The 21,833-nt window shown below is 45.5% G+C and overlaps 1 protein-coding gene across 1 annotated transcript; it reads right to left on the minus strand.

Moving 5' to 3' along the window:
- Positions 1–1,876: 1,876 nt before the first annotated feature.
- LOC126522902 (translation initiation factor eIF2 assembly protein-like) lies at positions 1,877–21,793 on the minus strand. The gene is made up of 11 exons (XM_050171748.3): positions 21,465–21,793; positions 21,156–21,224; positions 19,565–19,607; positions 18,022–18,057; positions 16,014–16,216; positions 14,111–14,247; positions 13,824–13,946; positions 11,278–11,306; positions 10,786–10,890; positions 3,322–3,456; positions 1,877–1,987 (listed from the first exon to the last, which is right to left on the minus strand). The coding sequence occupies exons 1-11, from the start codon at positions 21,536–21,538 to the stop codon at positions 1,934–1,936; spliced, it is 1,008 nt and encodes a 335-aa protein (XP_050027705.1). The 5' UTR covers positions 21,539–21,793; the 3' UTR covers positions 1,877–1,933.
- Positions 21,794–21,833: the final 40 nt, after the last annotated feature.

Here is a 21,833-nt window from a genome sequence, read left to right on the forward strand (position 1 = left end):
AAGTTACTTTTCGGATCGTACTTTGTAACAATATCTTTCAATTTCCATTCGTCGTGCCCATTGTCATTTGCTCGCACAAAGTTACGCTAGGCAATTCGAGGGATGTATGGTATAAAGAGAATAGTACTGAAGTAAAAGTGCTCTTGCAATTCATATATTACCCTGCATCAAATTTTAGAGCGCAGCTTCTAGGCGCTCATTCATGCTGCGAGCGTCGGCGTAACCGAGCGAACGAGCACAGCGAAAGATGAAAACGAACGGAAAGCGCAGCGGGGGATGAAATAAGCGTGGAGGTAAGCTGAGAGGAGGGTGCAGCGGAGCCATGAGGCGGAAAGCGGAGGAGGGTATGGCGAAAACGTGGGAAGCGTAGTGCGGCCACAATGGCTACAAGACGGCGCCATAGTAGCACGCGTCATCTGGAAGGTCTGCCGGCGGCTGCTGCTGCGGTGGATCGCGCCGACGCGAGAGCCAGCGCGATCCACCGAGAGCCAGCGCGTCACCTACGTGCTGGCTCTCGCGATCCTGAGAATACACTCTAAAAAAAAGAAAGTTTTCACCGTTTGGGGTGTATATCTGCCACACAACAGCAATCGTCATCTGCCTTGCTTGCGTTTCCTTTTTTGAAAACGCCGCGCCCGCTACTTTCCTGTTAGCAATGCTATGTCACGCTGATAACGCGCATGCCGTTCATTACTGGGAAGTACTGGGCTCGAAGCGTTAAAGAAAGGAAATGCGGACAAGACAGATGACGTTTATTGTTGTGTGGCGAGATACGGCTCAAAGGGTGTAAACATTTCTTACAGTGCAGCGATGCAGTCATGCCGCACTTCGCGCCATTTGCAACGTGCCGAACGAGACAGACTGCCCACACCAGCCAATATACATTGCAAAATGAAATCACGTATATAGAGCTGCACTCAAATTTCGCATTAGGGAGTATCGTAATCGTCTGAGAATTTGTTCTTTTCGCAACACAACAAATCCGGCAGAACCCCTCACAGGATGAATGTCGATATTAATGCGATTAGCATTGAAGCAATGTAGTGACACACTGTATTACCGCCGCAGAGATGCTTCACGTGTGAGGCGTACACACAGCAGGATTAAAAAAAAAAATAATTATAGGGTTTTCCGTGCCAAAATCACTTTCTTATTAATGAAGCACGCCGTAGTGGACGACTCCTGAAATTTTGACCACCTGGGGTTCTTTAACGTGTACCTAAACCTAAGTACACGGGTGTTTTCACATTTTGCCCCCATCGAAATGCAGCCGCCGTGGCCCAGATTCGATCCCGCAACCTCGTGCTCAGCAGCCCAACACCATAGCCACTGAGCAACCACGGCGGGTACAGCAGGGTTTCTTTCGTGTGCTTCCCTGTGGACACGCTGTGTCATCCAGCAGCGCCGCCGCGAAGTCCGGGCACTGCGCACGTGTGAATATATATTCGGACAAGATTGTCGGAATATATATGACACAGCTTTGAATCATCCCTGCCCCGTAGATTTTTTTTTTCTTTGTCATTGAAGAGTAGCACATATTTAGTGCCACACACCCAGTGACTCCAGTTGGCATCAAAGAGGTTCACTGAAGATTAGCACATACCCGGGGACCAAAGTTGGCACCGCACAGGTTCATTTAAGAGCGCCACATACCAAGTGTTGCATACCCGGTGATTCAAGTTGGTGTGACAGTTGGTTTCAAACCCGGTTCCCTCAGCAAAGCAGCCCTGTACTCTACCCATTAGACCATTGACTACCCAGTGACCCAAGTTGCGAAGAAAGTGGTTAGAGACATAGACCGACAGATAGGCAGACAGACAGACACTGGAAAGTGTGTGGAATATCCTAAGAATGCTAATCGCATTAAAACGAGAAGTATAAATGTGTAAAGTTTATTTTCGCGAATATACTCTCATTTTAAGCGGCAGCTTTGTCAACTTGTGCCCTGGTTGCAGTCATCTTCGTCGGTTGAATCCTCTCCTCGTTTCTGTAAGAGGAATAGTAATTATGTAATTGGACACCGAAAATTCTTGTTTTGCGCAGGGTGTCTATAAACCAAAACTCAGTTCCATATACCACAAATGTATACTACATAAAAGCAAGTTGTTTAATTGCTGAAATGGTTAGCAAGGACAAAATATATTTTGTTTCTCCCGATTTCGCACTTCCACCTACTGTGAATTGAGGCAGCAGGCAACTGAGCTTTGCTGCAAACCCAAACCCTCAGCTGTAGGTGTTGCGGGCCTGGTAATAAAGCGAGCACAACTTGAACCAACAAAGAGTAACTGAGGCGATGCTGCAGAGTTTCCAAGGAAGGATTGGCCCAAGGCATGTCCTATAGCCCAATCCACTACCCTAATGTGCGCACATCTGCTATTACAGCATTGCGGCATGACACATGAAGCAACATGGCCCCCACCCCCCCCTCTGCGGGCCTCAGCACATTTTATTTGTCTAGTTGCTAATATGGTTAACAATAGATGACTGTCGTAATGCTGGAGAAAAAATGAAACCAGATTTGTGTGACTGTGCAATATCACAACCCAGTTTCCAGTGGAGCTGTTTCTTTCGAGCAGTTTCATCAACAGTTACTGTTGCCCATAATTGAATCACATACTTTAAAATGTTGCCCGCATATAACGCTTTCAAGCACTTAAAGAATTTTTACAATGTCAGCAATTCATGCACACACATTTCACTTCCCCAGAAAATTGTGCATAATGCAACAGTAGAGATGCATTGTAATATAAGAAGAATTGTCACACAAGAAAAAGCAAGTCTAACATAAAAGCAATAGGGTATACACACAAAATAAAGAGGCAACTAGATAAGGATGTGTAATGCACAAGCAATTCTGCACAGGACACATCGCTATTTTGAGAAACAGCCATATTATTAGATACATATATCTTCCAAGGCAAAGATCCCCCCTATTACTTGTCAGAATAACATATTTATAGTTATGCTTTATAAGTGCAAATGCAACAATTCGAGACTTTTATCAACTTCTTAAAATGGGGCTTTCAACTGTAGTCCTTATTTATTATTACTTTTGCTGTCTAGCACAATAGCCTCAAAGCACGAAAAAAACAAATTCTGAATGATTGGTCATAAAGCATTACTTGACCAAACACCAGGACAGCATGATTTCAGGTTTTTCCAGTAGCTCATTACTATGGCACCAGCCCGTGGGAAACAAAAGCTTTAGCTGAATGTGCTGCCTTTCTTTGCCAGTGGCTGACCAAATGGACAAGGCATACAGCATTGAATATAGAGTGCTGTGATGAGTTAGTGCACTATGACTGCACTGATGATTCTTACCAGCTTCATGAGATCAATGAGCTTTTGCGCATCTTCACCGGCACACAGGTCCACGACGTCCCGAGGCAGGGCGTAGTGACGGTAAGGACTGGGCTGTACACCCCTATTTTCCTTCATGTATCTAAATATTGGCAACTGAAAGCAAATCAGAAATAATACAACCGTAGGGTCATGCAATAATTAACTATTTGCTGACATGTGTTGCCAGCTACAGTAGGGTCACACATGTGACACAAAGCAAATCAAACGCATGCAAATATGATGAGAGCTTTCTGTAAACATTTCAAATGAAGCCATATGTGTCTTGTAGTGAAGTCCCCTTCCAGTTCTCCAGTTTTCCCTATTGCTGAAAATGTTTCCACAGCATATCTTTTTTTTTTTTTATTTACGTTGATTATGCTTATTCTCGATGTATGTTGCAAATTTAAATAGAAAATAAACATTTTCTGGGGTATTTCTATGCGCCGTCATTAAAGGGTTTGTTTTATACAACTAAGGCTAAACAAAAAGATTCCCAAAAGTAAAATTAGGTTTTGCCTGTGTCTAGGTCCCCCTGCTAACTTCTGAAGTGAAAACAACTTGGTGAAGGAAACCAACAAACAGCTCAGCCATGTCTAGCTGTAACCATAGTTGCATGTGAGCACATATTGCACTTGCAGTCCTATCAATTTCGGACTGCACAAGCCAATATTAACTTTCTAAAACACTTTTCGTGCTGAGGAATACATCATCGACAACAGGTGTGAGCTTTAAGTGCATTAAATGTAATGTCAGCAAAGAATAAATAAATCACAACATATGGGTGAGGAGGAACAGGGGAACCAGGTGTCTCGATTTTCAGTATAGACTATACGAAGCCTCCAGGCAACGAAGCAGGGGAAAGCACAAGAGAAAGTTTTTGATATGAGATGTAGAATTTAATACGAAAAAGGGTTAAATTTGCAATAATCTTGTGCTTTTGTTAAAACTAAAAGCGAGGTGAAAGTGGTAAAAAAATATAAGCTTGACTAAGTTGGAAGCTGCACCCACAACCTCTGTGTGATGTGTGCAATGCTCTACCAAAACATTATGTGCGATTACTTCAGACGATAATGTATAAATTCTCCGTGGTTGATTTTTACACATGGTGTAGTTTGAAAGCCACCTGCCACTAAAATCTTGTAACAATTGAAAATATTTTCTGTAGAATAATAGAACTTCTTGGGCAAGTTGGTGCAATTTGGAAAACATGATTTTAGGGCACTAAAAAGAGATGCAAGGGAAAAACACCCCGACACACAGAGCGCCAACTACCAAAAGATTTATTGCACCATGCCCCATCTTCTATTTCAGCAAATCAGTTGGCAGTTTGCGCTCTGCATGTGTGTGCATTTTTCCCTTGCATGTGTCTTCTTAGCACCCTGAAATCATGTTCTGTAGAAATTATAAGTGTTCGTTTACAAGGCGTCAGCTAACGCAAATGTTCTGAGAACATAAGAAGAAGAGAGAACTGTTTGAGCAACCAAAGCATGCAAAAGCCAACTTGCAGCTATGTGAGATCGTTAGAATACAATTGTTGCACCTTGTAACAATCAGTCAGTCAGTCAGTCAAGAACTTCAGTGAGGTCCTGAGGAGTTTCAAGCCGTTAGAGATCCCATACGGGGAGCTCCTCGGGCCGAAACCGTAGGCGACGCCCAAGTCGGGACGGGAACGTGGTGACGCTCCGCCAGTTCTTGGGCCCTCTGGACGGCCTTGAGCTGGAGTGTGAGGTCCGGGCTTTTGAGGGCTTCTTCCCATTCGGGCTCACTGGAGAGAGGGCCCTCTGGTAACGCGGTACATTGCCAAAGCATGTGCGAAAGTGAGCAATAGAGTTCTGGGCAGTCTGGGCAATTTGCCGGGATTTCTGAGTTGTAGTGGCTTAGTAGGCCTCGTGACGGATACGAGTCCGTTTGTAGCATTCGAAACGCGGCCGCCTGCGCGCGTTCGAGTTTGGAGTGCGGGAGCGGATATTTCATTCTGCCTTTTCGATAGTATGAGGTGATTTCGTGATAAGTGAGTAGCGGGTCATTAAACCGAATGTCCAGCCCCTCAAAGGCCGTGGGACCGTCGCGGCGGGCAAGTTCTCGCGCACGGTCGTGGGCCGTCTCATTGAGGTTTGGTTTCCGCGGGTGAATGTCTTTCCCCATGTGAGCGGGGAACCAGGAGAGGCGTCGTTTGCTCTCCTTTGAGCTCGCTAGTAGTATGTGCGCCACTTCTTTACATACGTTGCCGCTTTCGTAGGCCCGAATTGCGGCACGCGAGTCCGTGAGGACATGAGTAAATGTGGGGTCTGCCATGGCGATGGCTACGGCTATCTGTTCTGCTTTAGCGCTGGTGGTCGTTTTAACCGATGCGGATGATCGTAAGGTTCCGTTACCGTCCACGACTGCTATCGCGAAAGTGGATGTGTTGCCGTACTGGGCAGCGTCCACAAATGCGGTGGCTTCGCGATCCGCGTTGGTGCGATCGAGAATCGCGCGGGCGCGGGCCCGGCGCCTGCCCACGTTGTGTTGTGGGTGGACGTTTCTAGGAAATGGTGAGACCTTGTAGTTGCCTCTAATTTCGCTCGGTAGGGTAATCGCATGCTCGAAATAGGGAGATGGGGAGATATTAGCTTCGTTTAGGATTAGTCTACCGGCTTTGGACGAGGATAGGCGTAGTATTTGCGCCATAGTCTGAGCCTCGATCACTTCGTCGATGTTGTTGTGCATGCCTAGCTGGTCAACCTTTGATGTACTTGCTCTTTGTGGAATGCCCAAGACCTGTTTGATGCTCTTGCGAATGAGTGTGTTAAGTTTCGTCTTTTCTGTTTTCGTCCAGTTGTGGGCAGAGGCGACGTAATTAATGTGGCTCATAAGGAATGCGTGGTATACACGCAAAAGGTTGTCTTCGCAGAGACCCTTTCTGCGCCCCGAGACTCTGTGGATGAGTCTGATCATGTTTTCAGTTTTGGCGGTTAAATGTTTGATAGTGTGTCCGTGGCATCCGGTGGCTTCGATTAGGAGCCCAAGAATGCGTATGTGGTCGACTCGCGGAATCTGTTGTCCGTCTCTTGTGTGGAGTGCGATCGGAAGTTCGTCTAGAGGTGTTAGGTAGCGGACTCCTTGGCAAGACTTGCGAAATAGTAAGAGTTCCGATTTCTTGGAGGATAGTTTCATGCCTGTGTCTAGTAGGTAGTCTTCTGTGGCATCTAGGGCAGACTGTAATGCCTGCTCCATGTCTGCCAAGGAGCCTCCCGGGCTCCAAATGGTGATGTCATCTGCGTATAAAGCGCAGTTTACGTTCGGGATGTCTCGTAGTCTGTCTGCGAGTCCCTTCATCACTATATTAAATAGTAATGGAGAGATGACTGAGCCTTGAGGTGTTCCGACGGAGCCCAGCGTGTAAGGGTCCGACTTAAGTTCTAAGACTCGCAGTTGGGCTTCTCTGTCTTTCAGGAAGGAGCGTACGTACTCCTGAAATCTCTGGCCGAGGCCGAGGCCTGCAACAGACTCCAGTACGAAGCGGTGCGAGACGGTATCGAATGCTTTTGTGAGATCGAGGGCGAGGATGCCTCGAACGTCTCTTGTTTTAACGTCGATCTGTCTCTTTAGGAGTAACATAACATCCTGAGTGGATAGGTGGGGTCGAAACCCTACCATGTTGTATGGGAGGAGTTCGTGTTCCTCAATGTAGCGTGACACTCGGTTGTGAATGACGTGCTCCGCTACTTTACCCACGCATGAAGTAAGAGAGATGGGTCGTAAGTTGTCCAGGTTAAGGGGTTTGCCGGGTTTGGGAATGAGGACCACCGTGGCAGTGCGCCATTGCGTTGGTACCTCTCCTGTTTCCCACACGTGGTTGATGTCTTTCGTGAGCAATGTAATGGATTGGTCGTCTAAGTTACGTAACATTCGGTTGGTTACCCCGTCGGGTCCTGAGGCCGACCTGCTGTTTAGGTTGTGTAGCGCCTCTCGGACTTCTGCTTCCGTGAAGGCAGCGTCTAGCTCGGGAGTGGATTCGCACTTTATGCTCGGGTAATCGTTGGGGTGAGCGTCGCCTAATGGAAGGTATCGTTTGGCAATTTCTTCCACGAAAGACTCCTCCGTTCCCCCTTTCTCTTTATGTGAGTGTAGAAGTCGGTCTAGCGCGTGGCTTTGATTTTCCTTCGTTTGGCTGTCGTCTAACATGCGTTTCAGGAGGTTCCACTTACCTCCGGTCCGCATGCGGCCGTCGACCGCCGAACAGAGTTCGTGCCATTGGAGTCGTGTGAGTTCCGTACAGTATTGGTCGATGTCTTGGTTGAGGATCGCGATGCGTTTGCGCAGTCGTCTGTTTAGACGTTGCTTTCTCCATCGCGTAAGTATCGAGGCTTTGGCCTCGAGTAAGTGTGCGAGGTGAGGGTCAACCCTTGGGACCTCCAGTTCCGTTTGTATGGCTTTCGTGGCTCTAGTTACGTCGCCCTTTATCGCAGAGAGGAGTTCCGCGAAGGATTCGTACGTGTTCGTGTCTTCCTTCCGTAACTTACGGAAGGTATCCCAGTCTGTGAGCGTGAAAGATCGGGGTGGGGCGGTTGTGTTTGGTATTTCTGTGCGTATGACGAAGTGATCGCTGCCCAGGTTCTCTTGCGTATTTGTCCATGTGTAGTTTTCTACATTGCGGAGTAACGTGAGGTCCGGCGTAGTATCGCGTCGCGTCGACGTACCCAATCTGGTGGGAAACCTGTGGTCCGTCACCAGGGTGAGGGACAGGTCGTCTATTGCGCGCGAGAGGTTGTTGCCGCTCGGCTTGATTGTGGGGTAGCCCCACGACGGGTGGGGAGCGTTGAAGTCACCGGCGATAATGAGTGGTGAGTTTCGTGCCAATGATGTGACTTTAGTAAGGATCGCGTGGAAGGATTGTTTGTAGTGCGTGGGGGAGCTGTAGACGTTTAGTATAAAAATGCTTTGTTTTAAGAGTCGGTTAGGCACAAGCTCGATTAGGATCGCCTCGATGCGACTGTTTTTCGGTAGGACGTCATGAACGATGTGGGCGAATTTTCTATTAACGAGCGTGGCGATGCCTCTCCTGGCGTCCCCTCCTCTTTGGGAGACTGGGCTGTACCCTGCGAGCGTGAGGGTTTCGCATAGAGTTTCTTGTAATAGTATTACGTGCGGCTTTCTGGGTTGAATTTTGAGGTACTGTTGCAGCGAGGATTTGCGTTTCGCGTAGCTAGCGCAATTCCACTGCCAAATTTCTAAGGTATCCCGTGTCGTGTTAGCCATGATGGTTTTGCGGGGGATTTATTGGTGGTGAAGAGTGCGTCGTCGTGTCCATCTGTTGTGGCGGACTAGCTTTGTTTTTAATTTTTATGGCGACTTTGTTTTCGACCACCTCTACACGGTTTGCTAGGGTACGAATACTTTCTAGGTTCTCTCGCGAGAGGCGCAGAATTTCGCCCAAGGTGTCTTGCGGTGCGTGACTCTCTTCTTCCGTCTCTGGGAGCGGAGGGGGTTTGCGTTTGGCTGTGCTTACTTTTACGTTTGTCTCTTGGGGTGGTGCTTGTTTGGGAGCTTTAAGGCTTTGAATCTGCTGTTTCGCGTCATTAAGCTGCTCTGTAAGCACTTGTATGGTGGCTCGGAGACCAGCTAGTTCCTGTCGTAGGGCTGTTACTATCTCGCTCTCATGCTCGGGCAATGAAGACCGCGTTACCTGTCTGGTAGATGAAGCGTCCCGTTGCTGCTGCCGGTGCTGTTTTCCTCGTACTCGGTCGGCCCACGTCAGTTCTGTGTGGCCGGATGTAGGGCGCCCCCTGGAGCGGGAGCGGCTGCTGCGTCGTCCCCTGGAGCGGGAGCGGCTGCTGCGGAGGGCGCTGCGGCGCTCGGGTGTCGGCGTGACCGAGCGACTCCTTGTGGTCGCTACGGAAATTCCCGAGGTGGTGCTCGACTCGCTGTGACCGGCGCCGCTCGGTCCCCGGGAGCGGCTGCGGCCGCGTTGGTTGCGTCTACGGCGGCGTCTCTGTCGCACGATGTAAGGGACTTGAAACTTGCGTTTACAGTCCTTGTCCGCGGTTGGGTGTGGTCCGCCGCACAGGGTGCAGTGAGGAGTACACTGGTGATCTTCTGGTGGCGTTTTGAGACCACACTTCCGGCACCATGTGGTGTTGGGGTTAGGGCATACATCCGCGCGGTGACCGATGTTGCCACAGTTGTAGCAAACTTCCGTGTGTCTGCGAAAGAGCGTGCATCGAACAATGCTTGCTCCGCAGTAGATGTAGCTGGGTACTTGCATTCCTTGGAAAAGGATTGTCACGGCTGTGGTGTTCTTTATTCTCTTCACCTCCAAGGCATTGGGGTTGCGTTTCGTGACGATCAGTTCTCGGAGTTGGGAGTCGGTGAGCTCGAGGTCAATGCCTCGGACTACGCCTTTGCAGGTGTTATCGGGTGGGGCCGGGTATACTGCGACCCGATACGTGGTATCTTTCATGCGAATCTGTTGCACCGTGGCGTATGCTCTTGCATTACGTTCGCTGGGGGTGCAGATGATGAAGATATTCTGAGTTACGTTGGGGCAGATGGAGTCTTCCGTGAGGTCTTGAGGAGCCAGGGCTGCCGCCATTGCGAGGGCTTGCTCAACCTGCACTGGTGTGGATTTGGCCACGTTGAGACCGTCTCGGGGTCGCACGATGATACGGAACGTGTCCCTCGGTAGCTGAGGGAGTCTCGAGGTAGCGACGAGGCGCTGGTATGCGCTGTTCGGTCCGGCGGTGCGATCGCCGTCCCTTCGTCTGCCACGTGTACTTGACGAACTTGGTCCTTGAGGTTGACTGGCCTTGCCCTTGCGGGGTTTGCGGTTATATGCCGCGATCCAGCCTGGGTCATTCGCTTCTTCCGGCGATATCGTCTCACCGGTGACGACTTCCATGGCGGTAATGAATGACTTGCGGTGTTAGGCCTAGGCCTGCCCGCCTTTGCACGCCGAGGTAGAAATTCGAACGCAGGAAATCTTGTGAAAGAGTCCACCCACCGAAATAAATCTGGTATCCCCGGAATCCGTGTAACTTCCTGCTTTCGCTGGTACGCAATACACGTCGATTTGGGGTGAATAAGCTCGTGAAATCATTGAAGATATCGGGAGCCGATGTTGTCGCGTCCGCACTAGTCGGCGCCCCACTACCTCTATCCCTTGTAACAATACAGTAATTATTTTAACCAAGTGTTTATGTGATACTACATGCAAGTTATCACAGTATAGCTGTATTCACATATTAGTCGCACGATTTCGGAGAGTACGAAGTTACTATTATGTAGTAACAGCCACTCATTTACATAACTGTAAACAGAAAGTTGATCCCATTTGGCAGCACGTACATAGATTTCAATTAGGGTTTTCCGACTATGATGATTAGTTTAAGAAAGTGTGTTCGGTTGCAGTGGTTAGGATAAGTGAGAATAAACAACATACTGATGTAAACGAACTGTACTTACCCCAGCAGATTGATCCACCTTGACGTTTTCGAGCTCTTCCCAGTCAAACAAGAGGGAGTCAGTGTGCATCCCAAATGGATTGAAGTCAAGGAGCTTTACGGCATCCTGAGGCAAGGGGGGCCATGGGACAGACTAAATAAGGTTTCGTACTGACATACAGTAAAATTTGTTGCGTATTGACATGCTTGCCATAATATTGTTACGTGTGGAAAGACACAGACGAGAGATGCTATTTACAGGCTATTTACACTGGAGCCAGGCAGCCCGGCTGACACTCGGTCGTGCCGAGGGCACCGACCAACTTCTTCGTCGTTCTCGCGGCGGCTCGTCTCTCGCGGAATCATATCGTAATATTACCCCCCGGCTGCAAAAGCACCGTCACGGTGCTGTTAAATATCCAAGGGGCATCCAAGCTTAAAAAGCTGGACAATTCAATTTTAATGCAATTACATGTACCACAAGCTACAAGAAATGTTCAGCAATAGTTCTTACCTTTCTCTTTCTGTATACATCGAACACATCTGAAAAAAATATAAGGACAAAACAATTTTCCTTTACAAATAGCGAGGGTCAATGCATGATCAAATACACTGCTGAAGACTGCAACACAATGTGAATACACAAGAGATTGTCATAATCAGCATGTATGACAAGATATACGAGATACAGTGATATATATGTGAGGGCAAATCAGAAAGCCTTTGCCCCTATTTTTTGTTAGCCAAAGTAAGGTACATGCAGGTAATTACAAAAATATGTACTGTTGTATGTACCTTACCCTATTTTTCCACATAGCTCCCCGCCGGTTTAGACATGTCTCATTGCAGCACTAAATTTGAGATGCCCCTGTGCTATGTTGTTGTCAGTCAGCGATGCATGCAGCCTCCCTGAACGCTCACTGTCATGCAAATCTTCACGGTCTTTTGTGAATTCACAACACCACCACCTCACACTTCTCAAAGTGAGACACCTTTCCCCATACATGGGCTGCATTTCCCTGAGGATTACAATGCGTGTTTGTCCCTTGCTCCATAGAAAACAAATCACACTTCGTTGCTCATATGCAGTGGACGTATGAAGCACAACTGCTATCTTCAACAACTGACAGCAGCACCATGCCGCGGAGCCACTGGCAGATAAGGCCGAGCTGGTCCAAGAAAGGTCTGTACCAGCACCAACGATGCAACGCACCAAAAGATAAGACAGAGCTACTGCTGCCGTCTGCGTTTCCCCACGTTCGCGTCGAACACGCGCAGTGTCCGTGACTACAGCCACCGCCTCTGACAGTGGCCCAACAAGTTTTGACCTTGGAAGAAGAGTTGAGTAGCATCAGAAGTCGCTGCTTCTACTCGCCTCACAATGTTTCTGATACAACAAGTTCCCGTTGTAGATCTGTGTTTACTTGTGTTTATGCAACTGCATCATGTAAACACGTTCACGCTGCATCCACAATATTGGCAACCACGCACTTTCGAAACTTTGCAACTATTTGCTGACTACAGCGAGAATGGAATCCACCGTCAATTCCACACAAGCCTCCTCTCACCCTGCAGCGTCTCAAGCAGTCTCCGCTTCTTTGTTTCGTCTTCTTAAATTCTGGCCAGCTGACCCCTCCCTCTGGCTAGCACAAGTCAGCAGCCAGTTCGTGATGGCCAGGACAACATCGCGGACTTCCAAATTTCACCACATTGTGTCTGTGCTTCATTAAGAGATTGCCAGGGAAATCCGAGACCTCATTCTTACTCTGCCCGAGACAAACCCCTATGACATTTTGTTGGCTGAGCTCTTGAAGCGTACCTCGTTGTCGAAAAAGTAACGACTCCAGCAGACACTCTCAGCTGAAGAACTAGGTGACCGCAAGCCTTCACAGCTATTGCACCGTCTTCAGCAGCCCCTAGGTGATAACGCTGCCTCTTTCGATCACGTCCGATTCCCAGAACTCTTCTTGCAGCGCCTGTCTTCCACCATGCACATGGTGCTCGCCACTGCAGCTGGTCTATCTCTGGCGAATCTCGTGCAACTTGCTGACTCTGTGATGGACATCGCCTCTCCACCCATTTCTTCAATCCCGAACATTCACGCCAAACGCGCGCAGTGTCTGCGACTACAGCAAGTGCCTCTGACGGCGGCTCTGCAAATTTCGACATTGGAAGAATAGTTGGGTTCGCTCGTCGCATGGCGTCAGAAGTCGCTGCATCTCCTCGCCTCGTAACATTTCTGATACAAGTTCCTGTTGTAGATCTGCGTTTACTTGTGTTTACACAACCGCAGCACGTAAACACACATAGTAGGCTACATCTACAGGTCCACCACTAAGAGTGGATATGTTGACTTTGCATTTACAGCCATAATTCGGCTAAAAAAAAAAATAGGGGCAAGGACTTTGCGATTCGCTCTCATATGACAACTATTTCAGCACCACGTAAAACGAGAGATAGTGCTAACAAATTCATCGCATATTACGTGCACCATGAGTTCATCCCCATATCAGTTCTACAGTTTATAGAGCCTTGTGAGAAAAATGCCATTGGTTAATGAAATATAGCAGTGGTGTCCAGTATAAACCCATGATCAAATTGAGTGAGCTAGGGTTTCTGTGAAAAATTTTAAAATTGCTCGATGCCTTGGCATGTAACCTGAAACTGAAAGCTGCAGTTCAGACTTTGCATTCCAAAAATGACAGTACATTGATTAGTTTCAGCTTGACAGTCCGAGTTGTCAAGAAACTCTTTTTCTTTTCTTTCACATAATTGCCAGCCTACTTTTGCTTACCGGTGTACAGCCTTCGCCAAAATATACGTTCTACTCTGCGCATTAACCATGTGTGTACTTCAACTGTGTTGTGCCTTGCCATGGCGCTTCAAACACTCGAGACCTCTCAGATGGCAAGTATGACAGTTTTTTTTTATTCCCCAGGGTGTTGTAACTTATGGCATACCTCAAGAACTCCCTTAAACAGTCTGTCAGCCTGGCTGTCCCAGGCAACGCGGCCTGTAAGCTTTTGTCAAAGAGGTATCCGAGAAGAGCAAGACACTTACATGAGGAAGAGACAAACTTGGACTTGATTCTCTCATGAAAGAATGACATTATATCCTGAACGATGTTGGCCTCTTGTTCCTCAATGTGATAGTAGTAGTGTGTGTAGTCCCGTTGTGAAATGCCTGAAAATGAAGGACGGACGTCTGTAAAGCCTGTGCCATTCCCTTTTGGTGGCAATCGAGCAATTATTTGGAACATATATTGTGAGATTTTCTTTTCCTCCAACATGCAATTTTTCACAAAAAGAGTGACCAGCGAAATGGTTAGCAAGGAGAAAAGGACTTGCCGATTAGGACGGAGTCCTTCACAAAGCATCGAAACTCTGTGCTCGGGTCGATTTCCACCCATTTTCTGAGGATGAGCTCGTACTGGAAAAGGTTGCTGGTGTCCGTGCCTTTGTTCCAATCTGTACAGGCTTTAAATCTGAGCATAACAAAACGACCACTTCAGAAGCAACCAATGCTAACAATGTCAACCCACCAAAGTGACAGGTTTAAAGTTCCAATGTGACCAAAGCTTCACATTTACCACGACAAGGGGTTTCATAAATGAAAACAAAAATTAAAAAAAAAAGAACAAATAAACGTAGAACAGAATAAGTTCTGACAATAAAAAAAGTACAGTGTTCAGAGACACCTCCAATCAAGCTCTGCGGCTTGACTGACCGAGACAGGAGCCGGTTCTCACAGTGGACCCTGCCATCATTTCAAAAGCAACCACTTCTTTGCTGTTCACACAATGTCACTTTCGTCCACTAGCTATGGCCTCTGGAATACATGCACAGATGCCATAGGTCGGCATACCCACTCATAGTCATTTCAAAGGCATGAGTATGAGTGAGTGGACGTGAGTGTGAACGTGAGTGAATACCTAGCGAAAATTTTGTCTACAACTAAGTGACCCTTTGGCATAACAAGCATTGCAAAGTTCTTAGCAGTGTGACTGAACAACATAGCTGCCAACCTGCGAACATAAAGATTTGTAAAAATGTACCAATACCATGTACCGCTGCCATGCTCTACACTGATACCATACCATACCCCGATATCATGCAGGGAAGCCTCCCACCTTGAATAATTTGACTTAGATCATGATCTGCTGCCTTATTCGAGCCAATCGGCTGCTAATTGTATGAGCTCAAGCCTGGTCACCACGAAACGCAGTACTGAGTTGCTGGCCACATTGCTTTCGGAAACACCGTATTGGAAAATGCTTCTCGAAAACAAAAATTACTTAAGTACAACATAAATAAACTTAGGTACAAGTCTGACAACCACTGCCTTCAATATTGTTATAAACAAGCACAGAGAAATGCTGGTTGAACACAAAGGCAAAAGGCTTCGGACCATGTTGTAACTTTCTAGTTCAAGAATTGCACCCAAAGGTCAGTCACCAAAAGTCAGTGAGAGGACACAAAAATGGTCTAGCTGCGCACCATAACCTGGAAAATCTATTGTTGAAAGGTTTTAAAGGAAATCATAACTTTATCCTCTAAAATTTCACAACTATCTTTAACAGAAAACAGACTTGCTGCAGCAAAATTTTAAAAAGCTTACTTTCCTAGCTGTTTGTAACATCTAAGCAAGCATAGCAATAACTTTCAAATCTTAAATACCTGCATTCAGAAAAGGAAGCTCGTACTACATTTGCCCCATCTTTGATTGAGTGTTAGCTTGTGAAAAGAGGGAGCAAGCTGCGCTATTCAAATTCCGAAAAACCAGTTTTAGATGGCAACTTCACCATTTCTTTAATGCCGTACTTTATTATCTTATTCTAAAAACAAGACTGGTTAATTGAAAGTAACAAGTAACTACCATGGATACTTTTTATAAATAATATAGTAGAATAGTAAAAACCAGATAGATTTTACTATTCTACTTCAGTACTTTCTGCAATAAAGTAATTGGTACTCTACTTAGTTACTTTTTCGCTGGATAGTCAGTAACTTAATGTATTACTTTTTTTTTGAGTAACTTGCAGATATCTGGCTTGTGCATCCAGGCTTGTGCATCCAAGTAATCTTGTGGTCGAAACTCATCACCCGACGACCGTGTTTGCGTGTATGAATTACCATAATTCCATTTGCCATTCTTTGACATCCTAGGAAAAGGCCTAAAGCAATAATGGTGGCCTTAAAAAAAGATGTGCTGCAGGGCCCTTCTGAGACCACACCAACAGAAGTTCCTTACGGCTGCGTCAGGTCATGCGTCACAAAATCGGAGCTCTTCAGGAGGAGGCAGATGTCTGCGAAACACGTGCAGCAGGGGCTGTTGTTGGTGGCAATCCACGTGGCATCCTTGGGGCTGCTCCAGTTCAACTTGGGGAACACTCGGCCCCCAAGCCGTTTGATGGCGGCGGCCACTGCTTCTTCCAACTCCGGGAAGCTGGGGATCTGTAAGGATGCTTGTTTGTTTGTTTGTATGTTTGAATGCTTTATTTAGACAGGATGTGCTACAGTGTAGTTGGTTGCCTCAAAAGAAAGCCTTGTGGCACCACCCTCACCAATGCAGGACTTTGTTTTTACAGTCTCGCTGCATCATATCAAGTGTGTCGAATGGCGCAAGAGAATCCCACGTACCACCCATGGTACTTGGACAGCCACAAGTTATTCTGCAATGTTTTTTTTTTATTAGTTCTCAATTCACCAATGCAGTTTCGAATGTACTTTGCTCTACCCTTTAGCAAAATGCTACAATTGCAGCAATGCATATAATAAATGACAAAATTGTTTACAAATTGGTGTAAAAAGTGCCTGTGGAAGATTATGGAGTACTGATATGAAAGCAAGGTCGAACAGTAATGTTACAGGCTGCTTTTAACAATGCCATTTTTGTGGTTATTGCTGTTTTCTTTTTGTACGTATAGTACAGTAGTTTGTATATATATATATATATCTATAGTATTGTACATAGTTTCCATAGTGTTGTATAGTATTTTAGTATGGCAACTGTGATTTTTTTTATTTATTGACTTGCCGATTTTGATTGCTACGTGATTATTGCATGTTTCTGCTCTTCAACCTGTGTGTCGAAGTGCGTTATGAGCAGAGGCCAAGCTGAATAGCCTTTAGCATCTGCTCCCACTCTTGTAAATAAGCACTACAAATAAAGTGAAACCTAACAATTTATGACTGACTAAATCACACTTTCCTCTGTTAGCTGCTTTAAATCACTAGGCAAACTTGGGCTTTAACTTACTCTAACTAAAGTGATACCATTCAAAATATAATGACCCAACAGAAAGCACCACATGCCACATGTTGGAAACTGCAGTTTTCTGTTAGTTCTACACTATTTCTGTGTTCTAGTTTCTTGCATTCATTGTAGGACAACTACCGATGGCAATTTTCATAAGAAGATACAGTAAACCTAGGTTTCTCATTTACTATAGTGGGTCTGCACAAGGAGAATTCGACAATATTTTAAAACAACCAGAACGGCAATGAGCAGCATATTCACAAATCCAGAAGTTCCTAGCCATACAGTAGTCATTATTAAAACAGTGGATCTGCTAAAAGCTGCTTCATGGGATCCCCTTACCATCATGTTAACAAGAGCATGAAGCTGCCTCACACCTGGGATACCTCCATAAAACGTCCTTCAGAAGGTAGTGAAGGCAACAAGCTGGACTAGCTTGCTCTTGTGCTACTATATATATTACTAATTTTAGTAAACACCAACAAGAATAGAGAACAATTTTAGACTTTCAAACAGCAGCTTATTCTGTAGACAGCAAAATACACCAGAACATACATGAACAAAAAAAAAATTGAGTGAGGCAAGTGACGGCAAAGAATGTGGGACCTACATGATACCTGACTAGTTCTACATCACTAGGAAAACCTTTTCTTTCTTTCATAATTTCTTTTAAAAGAAAGTGCTGCGGATGTGCTGTTGTAGACAAGCAAAAGGCGAACGGAAAATGAATAGAACACAAGTTATGACAGTGTGATTTCACATTGCTGCTTATTCAGCTGCCCCATTCTAAGCACAGATACCGAACTCATGCTGACACTACACAAAATAGCAAAATGTGTCCTACTTATCCCTAACGTGTTCATCTTTCATTGACCCTCATCAGTACGCCCCGTTTCCAATAGTTCCTTTTACACTGCTCACTAAATTACAGGCAACACTCTCCACATCGGGTAACATATAAGGAACATCTGAATGCAAGGGCATTGTGAAAGATGGTTACCTCTGCGGAATCATCATCAGCTTCAGACCAGTCCACCTGAGAACAAGGAAAAAAACAGAGGACGCAGTCTTTCGGATATTCAGATGCTTAATCAAAGGTGTTGCTCAAGCAAGACACAAGACTACAAAAATACATGTACCATGTGCCCACAAACTAACCTGTGTATCAACACTTTTGTAAACAAAAGATGAAAACAGTTCTCACAGTATTCAGACTTGGGCTCATGCAGAATAATACACAAAAAGCGGTGATACAGATACATTCAAACAACCACGTGAAAATATCGTAGAGTGGATGTGAAAAGGTACAAGAAAGACAACAATGGCAACTAATGAAATTGAGTGGCACACTGTAACCAGTTCTATCTGATGCAAAGTGGCGCATAGACTCATTGCTGCTGACAAACTAGGCACGTGAGCGGTACCATCACGTAAACACTTGCGAGAAACGATACTTGTTCTTCAGTCAGCGTCACTAAAGCGATTTGCGCACACATGGTCCAAAAACAGTCCGGCAATATGCTGAAAGTTTCTATAATTTTTTCCATTACTTGGTTTTCAATCACTGAAGTGCGCCAAAGTTTTGCAAAAGCCGACAATAACATGTACAATGATAAGCCATATCAACCAAGTCTTGCTGCTGCCTGCCACACACTTCTGTTCACGAGTATTCTTTCACTTAAGCATTTGCTAGTCTTTACAACAATGCGAGCATAAAATATGGACATAAAAATGTGCATGATCAGCTGTAGATTTCACATGATCTGGTCAACCACTGCTAACATTGTGACTGCGGTGCACAATTTGAATGCGCCTGCAAGATTGGCATGAGAGTGGCCTATTTGAAAGTTATCTTTATCCATTGGACCTTCACTAGGAACATTTCAAAAGAGGGACACACCAATCAAGCCTAACAGTGTATACCTATAGCGGGTAACTGCAAAGCATTTGTTGAGACGAGTTTCGAATTTAGATTGAGACGAAGATGTGAAGATAGGCACATTGTGTAATGCATACGAGAGCCAATCGGCAGCTCATTACATGGTTACCAAGGGAGGAAAGACAATGTCGACAACGGCAGAGAATGAGGTGGACTGAAGGGATTAGAACATTTGAGAGCGTAGTTTAAGTGCGGTTAACACAGGAGGAGTTTAGGTGGAGATCCTTGGTAAGAGGTGTTTGTCTGGCAGTTAACCTAACTATGTTGACACTGATAACCACTTTAGCGTAAACGTGGCACTGCTGTTTGCAGCCTCCGATTCTGCCTTAATGTTGAGGTAACGATTCCCAGGAATGTCAAGCTTCACATACTACAGTGCGTCAAAGCAAGACTTTCTTAACAAAGCGTGTCACAAGAAAGTGTGTCAACCACAGTTTCGTGTCACGCATTCAAGTCTCGCACTCTGCAATATGCATCAGTTGATTACTACGCTGTGCGGCAGCAAAACATAACATTGCACGAGCCATTGCCCGAAAACAATGGGAGATATGGTCTGACAATCAGCGACGCAGGGCTAGTGTGCAAAAACTAGCGACCTTCTCACCTCATCTTCCGAGTCTGTCTCGTACTTTTGAGATGAGGGGGCCCTGGAAAACATTTTAGATGAAAAGTGAGGAGAATAAAACGCAAGCTACGGAACTTTTTGAATCAATGGAGAAGTAGCACACATGACGCAAGACAAACCTCATTCATTGTTTTATGAAAGCAGAAGGCATATTTACAATTAGTAATCGACTCTAACTACAACACTCCGGGCGAATTCATTTTCACAGGCAATGGACCAGATGTACACAATGTTGCATATAAGAGGAAATATTTACATCTGCTGCATTTACTCCCGTTTGTAGTTTTCTATTCAGCTGCTAAAGTGTGCGCATAGAACAACAGTACTCTACATTGCAGGCGTTGAATGCAGATAAAATGGTTCTTCAGTGTTCCATGCATACTTGGAAAGAAAGGCAGATACTCAGTGCTTTAAAATATCTGCTCATGGCTAAATATACTGGCACATGTACCAGGATTACTGGAGTTTGCATTGAGCAAGGACCAATGCGGGTGGTAGATGTCTCCTGGTTACTTCAAGTAACCACCAACACAAACAGAAATGCTTAGCTAATGCTGCAACTCCTCTCCAGAGTGAAGCAGCATTTTTTGCTTCAGGATGCCTCACTAAAGTACAGAGAAAGTAGATACTGAACAAGCATCAGGATCTGTCTTTTTATTTCTTTGAAAATGACTTGCAGCAATTAAAAATGCCCAATTTTAGTGTGCTAGCGGATTAATTGTCCTGGACCAGTAAAATATAGCGATTGATTTCATTTGATTCTACAATTTTCTTCTCACCCACCAATCACAACCGACTGATCCTAGTGATAACATAGAGTGCCGCTCAGACCACTTACGAAGTGTGAAAAATGAGAAACCTCCAGAATAGAACAGTTACATTATCCTAGCCCTGGTTCATATATGTGATGGTAAACCTCGTTTCCATCTGTGAAGCCTTGTCAACATGTGTATTTGAATCAATTAATTTCATCAATATTTAAAGCTGATGTATGCAAATTATACATAAAGAATGAAGTCCCTGAGTTACAGACTGAACGAAGACACCCCGTGAAAAATAAACTTGCTATTTCCACCTCTCAAGTGTCTAGCTCTGTTTTCTATTTTCATTCGGAAATATATATACAGACCTACTTTAAATGGTTCAGAAAGTATGTACATAGCATTAATCGGAACAATGGCACAATGGCAGTAGAATTTCAGTTAACCGTGAATTCAATGTACGATAGGAAATTGACAGCGAACACATGTGGCCTTCTAAAAGAAAACTATCTCCTGAAAATGAAATTCCTGGATATACAGCACCACATAAACAGTACATAATAAGCGACGACACGCGAAATTCCAGTGTTAATGATATTTAGCACATATTATGCCATAAATGTAAGCATCAAGCAAGTAGTGTAGGCTAACAACCTCACGTAAAAACATCAGAAAAAAGAGGTGACAATTAACAGTCATAGTAGCTATAGTCCCTGCATATATTGCGCCGCATACACAGGCATAAGAGGAGCAGACACCAAATAGCTTATGTAGAACAGTGGCTTAACATGTTGAGTACCGATACTCACTTTCCTGGAAGCACCACACCGTCAGAGAGGAGGTACTTTATGAACTCGCTCGTCAGGGGAATGCAAACACTGCAAATATTGATAGCGGCGTTAGTTACACAGGTTTCGACTCACTGGCACTGCCCAGAAAAATAAGCTCATACGAGGATATATGAGCACGGTCACTTGAGGCAATTTCATATCCTTCAACTGCTAGCACGGAGTGATCCGCACTTGTTCGAACCTGTCAAACGCCTCCAAGCGATGACCCAGTACTCCTGTACGGGTAAGGTAAATATAAAAACAAATGAGTTGCCTTCCGAGACTCACCTCGTAATAGTAGCATTTTTGAAGACGCTATACCAAGAAGAGAAACTGCAGCTGAGTACATCTTGCACCTTCATTATCGCTGTCTGCTAGTATGTTTCGCGCGGTGACTGGGAAGCACGCTAGACAAGCGAGTCGACAGCGTCGGTGAAACCTCTCATTGCACGTAGGTTTGTTCCGGTGAAGCTATCTCGCGCGCCACGAAATGGTTGCTCTTGACAGTAAACTTGTAAACACCAACTACTGTGGCCGCACCACGAACACATACGGTGCCCGGCTAAACGTAGTAACTAAAGCAGAAAGCACAACACAAACACACCATCACAACTCGGTTTTACTCGCAACGCGCAGTTTCGTACTGGAGCACGTCCG

This window comes from Dermacentor andersoni, chromosome 6 (assembly GCF_023375885.2).
Source record: "Dermacentor andersoni chromosome 6, qqDerAnde1_hic_scaffold, whole genome shotgun sequence".
Classification (NCBI taxonomy): Eukaryota; Metazoa; Arthropoda; class Arachnida; order Ixodida; family Ixodidae; genus Dermacentor; species Dermacentor andersoni.